Below are 12,787 nucleotides of genomic sequence, written 5' to 3' on the forward strand. Positions count from 1 at the left end.
ATTCCAACCCACCTCTCTCGTCGAACTACAAACCCCCTCTCTCGTCGAATTGAAACCCCCTCTCTCGTCGAACTTCAACCCACCTCTCTCGTCGAACTACAAACCCCCTCTCTCGTCGAATTGAAACCCCCTCTCTCCGCGAACTTCAACCCACCTCTCTCGTCGAACTTCAACCCAACTCTCTCGTCGAACTTCAACCCACCTCTCTCGTCGAATTCCAACCCACCTCTCTCGTCGAACTACAAATCCCCTCTCTCGTCGAATTGAAACCCCCTCTCTCGTCGAACTTCAACCCACCTCTCTCGTCGAACTACAAACCCCCTCTCTCGTCGAATTGAAACCCCCTCTCTCCTCGAACTTCAACCCACCTCTCTCGTCGAACTTCAACCCACCTCTGTCGTCGAACTTCAAACCACCTCTATCGTCGAACTTAAACCCCCTCTCTCGTCGAACTTCAACCTACCTCTCTCGTCGAACTGAAACCCCCTCTCTCGTCGAACTTCAACCCACCTCTCTCGTCCAACTACAAACCCCCTCTCTCGTCGAACTTCAACCCACCTCTCTCGTCGAACTTAAACCCCCTCTCTCGTCGAACTTCAACCCAACTCTCTCGTCGAACTTCAGCCCACCTCTCTCGTCGAATTCCAACCCACCTCTCTCGTCGAACTACAAACCCCCTCTCTCGTCGAATTGAAACCCCCTCTCTCGTCGAACTTCAACCCACCTCTCTCGTCGAACTACAAACCCCCTCTCTCGTCGAATTGAAACCCCCTCTCTCCGCGAACTTCAACCCACCTCTCTCGTCGAACTTCAACCCACCTCTGTCGTCGAACTTCAAATCACCTCTATCGTCGAACTTAAACCCCCTCTCTCGTCGAACTTCAACCCAACTCTCTCGTTGAACTTCAACCCACCTCTCTCATCGAACTACAAACCCCCTCTCTCGTCGAACTTCAACCCACCTCTCTCGTCGAACTAAAACCCCTTCTCTCGTCGAACTTCAACCCACCTCTCTCGTCGAACTGAAACCCCATCACTCGTCGAGCTACAAACACCCTCTCTCGTCGAACTTCAACCGACCTCTCTCGTCAAACGTCAACCCAACTCTTTTGTCGAACTTCGCTCCATGTCTCTCGTCGAACTAATATCAACTCTCTCGTCGAACTTCAACACACCTCTCCCGTCGAGTTTCAAACCATCTCTCTCGTCGAGCTTCAACCCGCCTCTCTCGTCGAACTAAAACCCCCACTCTCGCCGAACTTCAACCCACCTCTCTCGTCGAACTTCAACCCACCTCTGTCGTCGAACTTCAACCCACCTCTGTCTTCGAACTTCAACCCACCTCTATGGTTGAACTTAAACCCCCTCTCTCCCCCTCTCAACCCACCCTTCAACCCACCTCTCTCGTCGAACTTCAACCCACCTCTGTCGTCGAACTTCAACCCATTTCTATGGTTGAACTTAAACCCCCTCTCTCGTCGAACTTCAACCCAACTCTATCGTCGAACTTCAACCCTACTCTCTCGTCGAACTTCAACCCACCTCTCTCGTCGAACTGAAACCCCCTCTCTCGTCGAACTTCAACCCACCTCTCTCGTCCAACTACAAACCCCCTCTCTCGTCGAACTTCAACCCACCTCTCTCGTCGAACTTAAACCCCCTCTCTCGTCGAACTTCAACCCACCTCTCTCGTCGAATTCCATCCCACCTCTCTCATCGAACTACAAACCCCCTCTCTCGTCGAACTTCAACCCACCTCTCTCGTCGAACTAAAACCCCTTCTCTCGTCGAACTTCAAACCACCTCTCTCGTCGAACTTCAACCCGCCTCTCCGTCGAACTAAAACCACCTCTCTCGTCGAACTTAAACCCCCTCTCTCGTCGAGCTTCAACCCACCTCTCTCGTCCAACTACAAACCCCCTCTCTCGTCGAACTTCAACCGACCTCTCTCGTCAAACTTCAACCCAACTCTTTGTCGAACTTCAACCCACCTCTCTCGTCGAACCTCAAGCCGCCTCTCTCGTCGAACTAAAACCACCTCTCTCGTCGAACTTAAACCCCCTCTCTCGTCGAATTTCAACCCACCTCTCTCGTCGAACTGAAACCCTCTCTCTCGTCGAACTTCAACCCACCTCTCTCGTCCAACTACAAACCCCTCTCTCGTCGAACTTCAACCCAACTCTCTCGTCGAGCTTCAACCCAACTCTCTCGTCGAACTTCAAGCCACCTCTCTCGTCGAACTGAAACCACCTCTCTCGTCGAGCTTCAACCCACCTCTCTCGTCCAACTACAAACCCCCTCTCTCGTCGAACTTCAACCGACCTCTCTCGTCAAACTTCAACCCAACTCTTTGTCGAACTTCGATCCATGTCTCTTGTCGAACTAATATCAACTCTCTCGTCGAACTTCAACACACCTCTCCCGTCGAGTTTCAAACCACCTCTCTCATCGAACTTCAACCCGCCTCTCCGTCGAACTAAAACCAGCTCTCTCGTCGAACTTAAACCCCCTCTCTCGTCGAGCTTCAACCCAAATCTCTCGTTGAACTTCAACCCACCTCTCTCGTCGAATTCCAACCCACCTCTCTCATCGAACTACAAACCCCCTCTCTCGTCGAACTTCCACCCACCTCTCTCGTCGAACTTCAAGCCGCCTCTCTCGTCGAACTAAAACCACCTCTCTCGTCGAACTTAAACCCCCTCTCTCGTCGAATTTCAACCCACCTCTCTCGTCGAACTGAAACCCTCTCTCTCGTCGAACTTCAACCCACCTCTCTCGTCCAACTACAAACCCCTCTCTCGTCGAACTTCAACCCACCTGTCTCGTCGAGCTTCAACCCAACTCTCTCGTTGAACTTCAACCCACCTCTCTCGTCGAATTCCAACCCACCTCTCTCATCGAACTACAAACCCCCTCTCTCGTCGAACTTCAACCCACCTCTCTCGTCGAACTTCAAGCCGCCTCTCTCGTCGAACTAAAACCACCTCTCTCGTCGAACTTAAACCCCCTCTCTCGTCGAATTTCAACCCACCTCTCTCGTCGAACTGAAACCCTCTCTCTCGTCGAACTTCAACCCACCCCTCTCGTCCAACTACAAACCCCTCTCTCGTCGAACTTCAACCCACCTCTCTCGTCGAACTTAAACCCCCTCTCTCGTCGAACTTCAACCCAAATCTCTCGTTGAACTTCAACCCACCTCTCTCGTCGAATTCCAACCCACCTCTCTCATCGAACTACAAACCACCTCTCTCGTCGAACTTCAACCCACCTCTCTCGTCGAACTAAAACCCCTTTTCTCGTCGAACTTCAACCCACCTCTCTCGTCGAACTGAAACCCCCTCTCTCGTCGAGCTTCAACCCACCTCTCTCGTCGAACTTCAACCGACCTCTCATGTCAAACTTCAACCCACCTCTTTGTCGAACTTCGATCCATGTCTCTCGTCGAACTAATATCAACTCTCTCATCGAACTTCAACACACCTCTCCAGTCGAGTTTCAAACCACCTCTCTCGTCGAACTTCAACCCGCCTCTCCGTCGAACTAAAACCACCTCTCTCGTTGAACTTCAACCCACCTCTCTCGTCGAATTCCAACCCACCTCTCTCATCGAACTACAAACCCCTCTCTCGTCGAACTTCAACCCACCTCTCTCGTCGAACTTCAACCCGCCTCTCTCGTCGAATTCCAACCCATACAGTCATACAGTTTTCATATACAGAAAAAGGCTAATCATACACTTTTCTTGTAATTCCATAAGTACAGAATGAAAAGTCTGTGATTGTATTTTACAGGCTTGTTTTTCATAAATTGAAATTGTATGACTAGCATGAACGAAAGAATTGATTTTTATTTTTTATTTTGTTAAGGTTTTTGGGATGTGTTTTGAATCAAACACAAGTGACAAAACCCATAGTATGCTCAAAACGAGAGTCACCGAAAATTCGACCGTCTTGCATTTACAATGCATTGGAAACGACCTGAATAGTGTAAGAGCTTTCTTTTAGTAATGATATACTGAAAGCACCAAACTTTCATTTTTTGGCAAAATTTTTCAAATTTTTAAAAATGATCATTTTCAAAATTTGAGTTATTAAATAATCAGACATTGATCAAGGCATACATAAACATGCCGCAAAAAAGAAATAGGAGTTTTTAGAAACGAAAAAAAAATTGTGTATTCAAGAGTACGTTATGCGCACAAATAAGTCTTGCATGCCAAAATCTTTTTTATGAAACTAATTGTTTGAGTGCAAATTTCGATTTGCCGTTAAAAAAAAAGTTTCGAGTTAATTTCAAAATCTAAATGTTTTTATTCGCCATCAAAAAAAGCTAGTCATACGTTTTTCTTATATGGAAATTGTATGATTAGCTTTTGTTTTCACAATATGTTTTTCTTTTTTATTTAGTACGATACACCGATTTTTAGTTCCAAATTAAGAAAAAACTCTTTGAAATTTCGGTGACACCATTTTAGCAAATGTTGTGATGTTTGTATTATTAGTGTTCTTTCAGACACTTAGTTTTTGGGTTTGTATGATTAGCATTTTTGTTCTATAGACGTCAACCGGGACCACCCAGCAACCCACCTCTGTCATCGAACTTCAACCCCTTCTCTCTCCAATTTCAGTCCCCCTTCGCACCCCCTGAGTGTGATGCTGGTTCTCAAATTCAACGAAAGGATCTCATGAAGGAGAAAAAAAGGAAATCATCGGAAAAATCAAACATTTTTTTAAGTAAAACCTTGTTGAAAACGTCATCATTATGATTTCATTGAGTTTTTTTTATTGTTTTTATCATTTTGAACCGAATTGCACCTGTTAAAATAAATAAATAAATAAATCAAAATGAGCCAAGAAATTAGGTCAGATGTGGGAACTTTTGAGACAGAAATAGCCAAGAAAAACAAAATTTCGGATCTGAAATAGCCAAGAAAAACAGGCCCCGCACACCTCAGCTAAACTTATTGTCGCCAAACAAAATACTAAGACCAAAAATGTTTTTCAAGACCTAATTAGTCTGCATGCCAGTTTTGTTAACAATTGGACACAGTGATCAAAATGTTAGTTGTATAAACTGGCAGGTGGGGAAAAAGAATTAAAAGTCTTCAGGTCTCACCAGCAGAGAGACCACAAGAATGAAGTGTTCTCGATGAAGACTGCAGCTGCACATGCAAAATTGGTCTCATTCTTGTACTGCTCCCACTCATGACTCATCAAGTTGGAAGTGGCACCAAGGATGGTATTTAGGAAGTCAGAAAACACCACCATGGCCATCACCTACAACACACACTCACACACATACACCCACACACAGCTTAATCCTGTTTGACTCGGATAACTTCGAGAACGTGGAACCTGATCTAAACTACATTTTATGATTGGATAAATTAGATATTTTACCAATGTAAAGTATTTAATATTAACCAATCATGATCCATCTAACTAACAATCCACTTATTTGTAAGTGCTGAAATTACTTGTAATTTCAGCACCAGAGAGATTTGAATTTAACTTAGAAATTAGTTGGACTCTCCCGAGTACTTCAGCAGCCGCAATAAACCAGTATACCCTAGATCTATTGAGCCTAGCAGAGACTAGTTAAACAACCTGAGACTAGATAGTATAAGAGTAAGATTAGGATCGGTATTAGACTAAGAAGTTGCACGAATCTATCCGGCCGAAAATAAGATAGCGTGACGAGCAGACGGTGTACCCTATCCGAAATTACTCTATGAGTTACACTTCGGTCATAACTCATCTGGTGCGACCATAAGTCTCGAACAAGACCTTAATAGCTTAGAATTAACCAAAAATAGATTAGAATTTAGACAAAACATTTACAAAATGTTATACGACGATAATATAATCGAAATGTCTCTACGACTCAATAGATCAGAGCCAATATTCCGAACCATAACAGAACTACCCGGAATTGGAAGAAGACCTCGAACCAGAGACGACATACGACAAAGTAGAAACTTGCCATATAGTTATATGATAGTTCGGCAAAAGCCAGAACAAACTTTTGTATTTAGAATACTACTAGCAATGAATTTAGATTTTCATTTGCAAACATAAAACCTTGAAGTCAATCTTCAAAATCATTACAGGCGCTAAACAAAATTATTAATATACAATAACGATTGATAAAAAGATCTCAGATCGTTTTCCTAAATTCTGCAGTACTATACAAAACATGTTTGAAAAATATTTATTGGAAAATCAAAATAAAAATTAGTAGCATGGCAATAAATGGTTAGTAATCATAAATCATCCTGTTGTTCCAGCTTCATCACCTAAACATAACAGCATTCATAAGCTCACTAATATCATAAAAACACTAAATCTTTTCTTTACACAAATTTAAATCATTTTAAACTTAAATTCACTTAAATTTAAAATCAGATCATCAAGGCTTATCCTTGGATCTTAAATCATTTTCTACTTAATTGAATTTCAAACTTGATCATCAAGGCTTATCCTTGGATCAAAAAGAACAACTTTGTTCTCCCCCACCCACTTAACTAGTGTCTAACGACCTCAAAAGTCGATTCACTATCCAACCCTTTCTAAAAACCCAGGACTAATAGAAATTTTTGAACAAAACTAATCATTCAAATTAGGATAAACAGTGAAGAACTTCGGTTATTCATCCTTCACTTGACCCCCCCTCTTACCAGACCCAGGATAAATCTTAGTCTTAGTAAGTTTAAAATAGTATCTAACGAACTACTCGCGTTCTAATTATACCTGAACCTTGTGGATCGATTTACTATTCTCCAACCCTTGAACACAATCACTACCCCTAAGTAAGATTAAGTAAGTTAACACCTTAGCTTATACTAGTCACGAGAAAGTAAAAAATCATTCTTCGGAATAGATATACTTTTCTCTCCAACCCTGAACAAATAGACCCAGGTTAAGCTAACCAAAAAATCGTAAGGACTAACAGTTTAAGCAAATAGAAATCATTTAACAACCTTTTGCACCCGTCATCCTAAACCTTATGTCATTTAAAAACCTAGGAAATAAACAAACAATCGTTTTACACAATTGTGAAATAGATAACAAAAAATACGACCTTGTGATCACACCTCATACAAAAACAGTTGGATACATTCGAACAAAACGACAAACACTAAAGAGAAAAATAATAACTAAACAAAGACAAATAACACGAAAAAGATTTTCAAAAAACCGAAACGCATTTTCAGAATCAGAAACCAACAGTTTAGACGAACTTTATAAACTAAAAGAATCAATAGATAAAAATTGCCGAATTCACGATCAATTATATTTCTCTGACTCAGAAACAACTTCAACTTCATCAAAAAGAGGAAAAAGAAGAATAAAAAAGCAGTATAAACACAAACCAGTACATTTATACAATTGGAATCAACCAATTAGACACATTGATAATTACATATTAACAGTCATCGAACGAAAAATTGAGCTCAACGCACACCCCAGGTGAAGAAAGTCCAGATGATGATGATATTTTCCCCTTTATAGTAGATGCAACCACTGATAGAGGACAACATATATTATGCAAAAATTTACTATTAAATTTATTTGAACCCGGAATCAGTCCATGTAAAACAGAGTTCCCAGATGTCAAAATCAAAAGACAAATTATTGATCACTATATAAAAGATATATGTAACCTAACACAACACTACGGAATCTACTCCATAGAATTCAGCTCACCAAACCAGAATCACAGTAAATATATAATTCAAACAGACGACCTTGATTTAGAATTTTCAAAAGTATTCTCAGAATATATAAAAAGCATCCAATACCATAACTCACAAAGAGCAAACTCCATATTCACTAATGAAGTTTTTGCAATAATATATAGTTATATCTCGATGTTAGAAAACGAAATCCCACTCCCAAATGTCTCACCGACAGAAACATCGACACATATAAGAGTACGACATGAAATCACACTACTCTCTAGTTTTCTAAATATCATTAAAGAAAATTTCACGAAAGATGAAGTTTCACAACATACAAAACACGACTTACAAAAAATTTTGGCATGGTTTATAATAGATTATTTCACACATAATATAGATTTAATTTCACATGCAAGAAAAAATTTTAGACCTCAAAATTCAAACGATGATACTGCCATCACAGAACAATCAGACTATGTTTGGGACCCCGAATGGTCTCATCATGCATTCATAAATATCCCACAATCAATCTCCAGTCAAGCAATAAGTACAATATCTTATGTAAGAGATTATGTAAAAGTAACACCATTAACCATTGATGCAACACCATTAAACTATAATACATTTTTACCCGATATGCAAAATAATAGTTTAAACTCTACAGTCATACACAATGAAAACCTCAATGGAACTAGGAATCTTACTCAACAAGATATCCAGACACCATCACACTTCATAAATGAAGAAATAGTACACACAACAACTACACAACAAAGTATTTCACCAATACGTCCAAATTTAACAACACCAAGAAATACAAACCCTTCACAAACACAGGTAACCTTACAATCAACCGTTAAGCCTTCGGTTGCCCCAAAATATTCACACATGGATTACCAAACATACAGACCCATGACAATACAGCCAAAAACACGCAAAACGTTCACTAGAAACAATTTTGCAGATCATAATTATAATTACACACATCCATCAAAAACAAATTATCAACCACGAAAAAATTTCAGTAATTATACAAGATCTCGAAACTGGGATAACCCAATGGCACAAACCAATTCAGTAAATTTTCAAACAAATTTACATCCTCCACAGGATCGTACTGAAAACTACCCATTTTTTCAACAAAATAAAAATAAAAAACAAACATCTTATCAAATGGATTACTTATCTTCAGATGATGATTTCTTACATCCAGATATATTTGCACCCTATAATCAAGAATATCGTGGATAAGGAATACAGAAACCACATACAAATCATAGAATTTTTTCTCCACAACCAATAGATACACAATCTTTTCAACCAATTCAGCAACAAAACCCAATTAATACACAATCTTTTCAACCAATTCAGCAACAAAACCCAATGATTGCACACTCGTATCAACCAACACAAATGCAAAATGAAATACCACTACCATATTATCTTCAACAACACGAAATAACAAGAAATCAACTTTCAAATTTTTCTCAAATGCCAAATGCAGCAGAATCATTACAAATGACAATGAATCCATACCTTATGGGTGGATCATCAATAACATCAAATAAACCTTTAATGGTATTCACAGGAACAGACCCTGAATATTCTGTAGAAGACTATTTAAATGCAGTAACAGCAAACTTGATTTTAAATATAGGACCTGAACCAATTAATACGCCACTACATCAAAATTGGATACATCGACGCACAGCGTTGATACAAACAACTTTAGATGGCGCAGCCCAAAAATGGTTTTCAGTATTGCCTCTAGAAAAAAAATCAAATTGGAAAAGGTTTACACAAGAATTTTCAAAAATGTTTGACTCCGAAAGAAACAAACAACAACAAAGAGTTTTATGTAATGAAATTCGCAGATTACCAAATGTAACTATCAAGCAATTAGCAGTACGAATCGAAACACTAGTTCGAAAAGCATATTCATTAAATACACACGACTATAAAAACACAAAGATGACACCACAATTAAGGAAAATAGCAATAAAAAAGAGAGCATACCATCCTTTTTCAATTCGAGAACCCGATTTAGATTTTCGAAAACTAGTAGACAAACTAGAACAAGCAGAAATCACAATGAAACTCGAAGAAACGGAAAATCTGAAATTACAATACGTTAACAGAATTGAAACAACTTCCACAAATATAAACAATATACAGGAATCAGATACAGACCTCGTTGAAAAAATCACTGAAATACTCAATATTTACGAAAAACACCCAAACTTTAAAGGCAAACCTTCTTTCAAAAAATGGTGTAATTATTGCCGACGATACGGACATAGTAATTCTGAATGTAGACAAAAACAGCACGATAATCAAAACAAACCTCAAAAATACAAAGAACCAAATAAATCATTCTATCAATATATGAACAAAGATCAAAATCTACCGAACAAAAATGTATACAGCAACAACAGTTCAGGAAAACCACTCCCGAACAATACAAATTATACAAGAAACCAATCACCACATAACTCAAGTTATAGAGGAAGATCGCCAGAACGAAGAAATACACAAAATTCGTCACAAAATCACTACAATAGACCAAATAGTAGAAATAACTACTCCAGATCTAATTCAAACACAACAAAATTTGTTTCTAGATCTAATTCCCAATCAAGAAATAGATATTATCCAAACAATTATTCACGAAACTCATCATATAATAGAAATAGAAACTATTCCAATAATCGAAATAGAAGCTATTCCAACAACCGAAATCAGTATTATCCAAACAATCGATCAAGAAATAACTCATATAATAGATCAAACGGTAATTATCAAAATAGATCGCGAAATAATTCACAAAATCGACATTCAAGTTATAATAATCGTTATAGAAATTATTCCCAATCACCACACCGGAATAATAACCATTATAATAATTCTAATAATCGCCATAGAAGTAGTACACCTAAACATCAAAGACATATTAATCAAGTACAATCTAACCCAGAAACAACATCAGACCCTCCAGGTATTGATGACACAGTAACTGATACGTTACAACTCAATCAAATAAACTGTGGATCATCAGATTCAGAAAGCGACGCAGAAAACACTCTCTCCATCAATATGATAAAAGTCGAAAATGACTATGAACCTGTTATATATGAACAACCATTTTCATCACACATATATGAAAATCAATCAGAATTTCTTCACAATTATTATACTAAACCCATACATTCCACACCAACGACGCAAGAAACTAATGGAATTAACACTACAAATCAACCCACTGAAAATGACAAAACAAAATGCTTGAACACAAATCACATCTATCAAAATATACAAAAAGAACAACCCAAAGAAAAAATTTGGACAATACCATTTCTCTTAGAAAGTCCAAGAAACAAAGAATTTCAACCACCAGATCTTGAAATTGATTTTTTAATTGATTCAGGAGCAGAATCAAATATAATAAACGTTCCCACATGGAATGAAATAAAAACCTTACACCCAAAGCTAACACCTCTTGAAACCTCTAGCAAATTAGCAACAGCACAAGGATCAACATTAATAAACTACGGAAAAATCCAATTATTTCTTCTCCCCACAAGAACAATGGAGCAAAACAAAATTTTAACCAAACCATTTAAACAAATATTCCATATCACCGATATTAAACATAATATCATTGGAATACCTTTCATATCTAAATATATACCAACAATCAACATCTTGAACAGTAAAATATTAATCAAAGATAAATATACGAAAACAAAAGACACATCTCTAACATTTTTTCAAAGATTAAATAAACAACCACCATTCTTTTCAAAATTTTACCCAATATATAATCAACAAAGAAAACACCTGAAACCACTATCAGGAAACATCTATAGTTTTTCAATCAAACAAGTTCAACAATATGATAAAAAACAAAACAAACAAAAATTTTATATGTCAGATTTTGAATTCAAACCTATTCATAAATTTTTCAAAATCACAATCTCATCAATAAAATATTTGAAAAACTCGAATTCAGATATTATTTCCTTACATGTATACAACAATACACCTTACCAAGTAACATTACCTTTAGGACTTTTAGGCTATTGCGAAACCAACGCTACAATATCACCAGTACACGAAAAAGCATACCGTGTAAATAATATACTCCAATTACTAGATATTTGCCAATCCACAATCCTTAATGAAGAATTATCTATAAATAATATAATAAGTAACGAAAACAGAAATACGGATTATTTCACAAAAACCCCATATTTCAAACCTACATTCAACATAAGTAACTACACAGAGGATCAACAGAAATTTTTAACAATGTTTAATTTCCAACATTCACAGATAACACAAGACGAATTTGACAAACTAGCCAAACAGCTAATTAAATATTCATCAGTCTATGCAACATCCAAATTTGATGTTGGCAAAATCAGCTCATCACTACATCTCCCGTTAAAACCAGACGCAGTTTTCAAAAAACAAAGAGCAAGTAAAGTACCAATTCACTTACACGATAAAGTGAACAGATTACTCGACATTTTAGAACAATACAATATTATATCACCAGTTAATAAAGAAGAACAACCAAAAGGCAACACATTTATCAACCCCGTAATCATTCTAGCTAAAGGAGAATCATTGAAAATCGTTCTCGATGCTAGATACCTCAACTCACTCATAGATGAATCAAAGTGTAATTGGCCCATTGAACCAATACAAGTTATTTTAACAAAAATAAACGGAAAATACTTTACCACCGCCGATACGAATAGTGCATATAATCAAATGCCATTAGATGAACAATCACGACGCTTAACACAATTTGTTAATGGAAACCAACAATATGAATTCAACCGCTTATTCTATGGAATATCCATAGGACCAGCAGCATTTTCAGCTTTCATGAGCAAAATTTTTAGACCACTAATACTCAAGAAAAACGCAATCACCTATTTAGACGATGTTTTTATGCAATCACAAACAAAAGAAGAAATGTTCAATGTTTTAGAAAAATATCACCAAATACTTCAGAACGAAAATCTGAAGGCCGCCCCCGATAAATCACACTTCTTTTTGACAAGAGTTAAATTCTTAGGACATAATATAGAAAGAAAA

The 12,787-nt window shown here is 37.9% G+C and overlaps 1 protein-coding gene across 3 annotated transcripts in view; it reads right to left on the reverse strand.

Annotated features, from left to right (window-relative positions):
• The window catches only part of LOC134855504 (uncharacterized), a 177,384-nt gene that overhangs the window by 83,539 nt on the left and 81,058 nt on the right, over nucleotides 1–12,787 (reverse strand). For all 3 annotated transcript variants that reach the window (XM_063872044.1, XM_063872043.1, XM_063872042.1), the window contains one exon: nucleotides 5,116–5,276. In XM_063872044.1, coding sequence (XP_063728114.1) covers nucleotides 5,116–5,276 — 161 coding nt within the window. The remainder of the gene's footprint in view (nucleotides 1–5,115; nucleotides 5,277–12,787) is intronic.

Source organism: Symsagittifera roscoffensis, chromosome 10 (assembly GCF_963678635.1).
Source record: "Symsagittifera roscoffensis chromosome 10, txSymRosc1.1, whole genome shotgun sequence".
Lineage (NCBI taxonomy): Eukaryota > Metazoa > Xenacoelomorpha > Acoela > Convolutidae > Symsagittifera > Symsagittifera roscoffensis.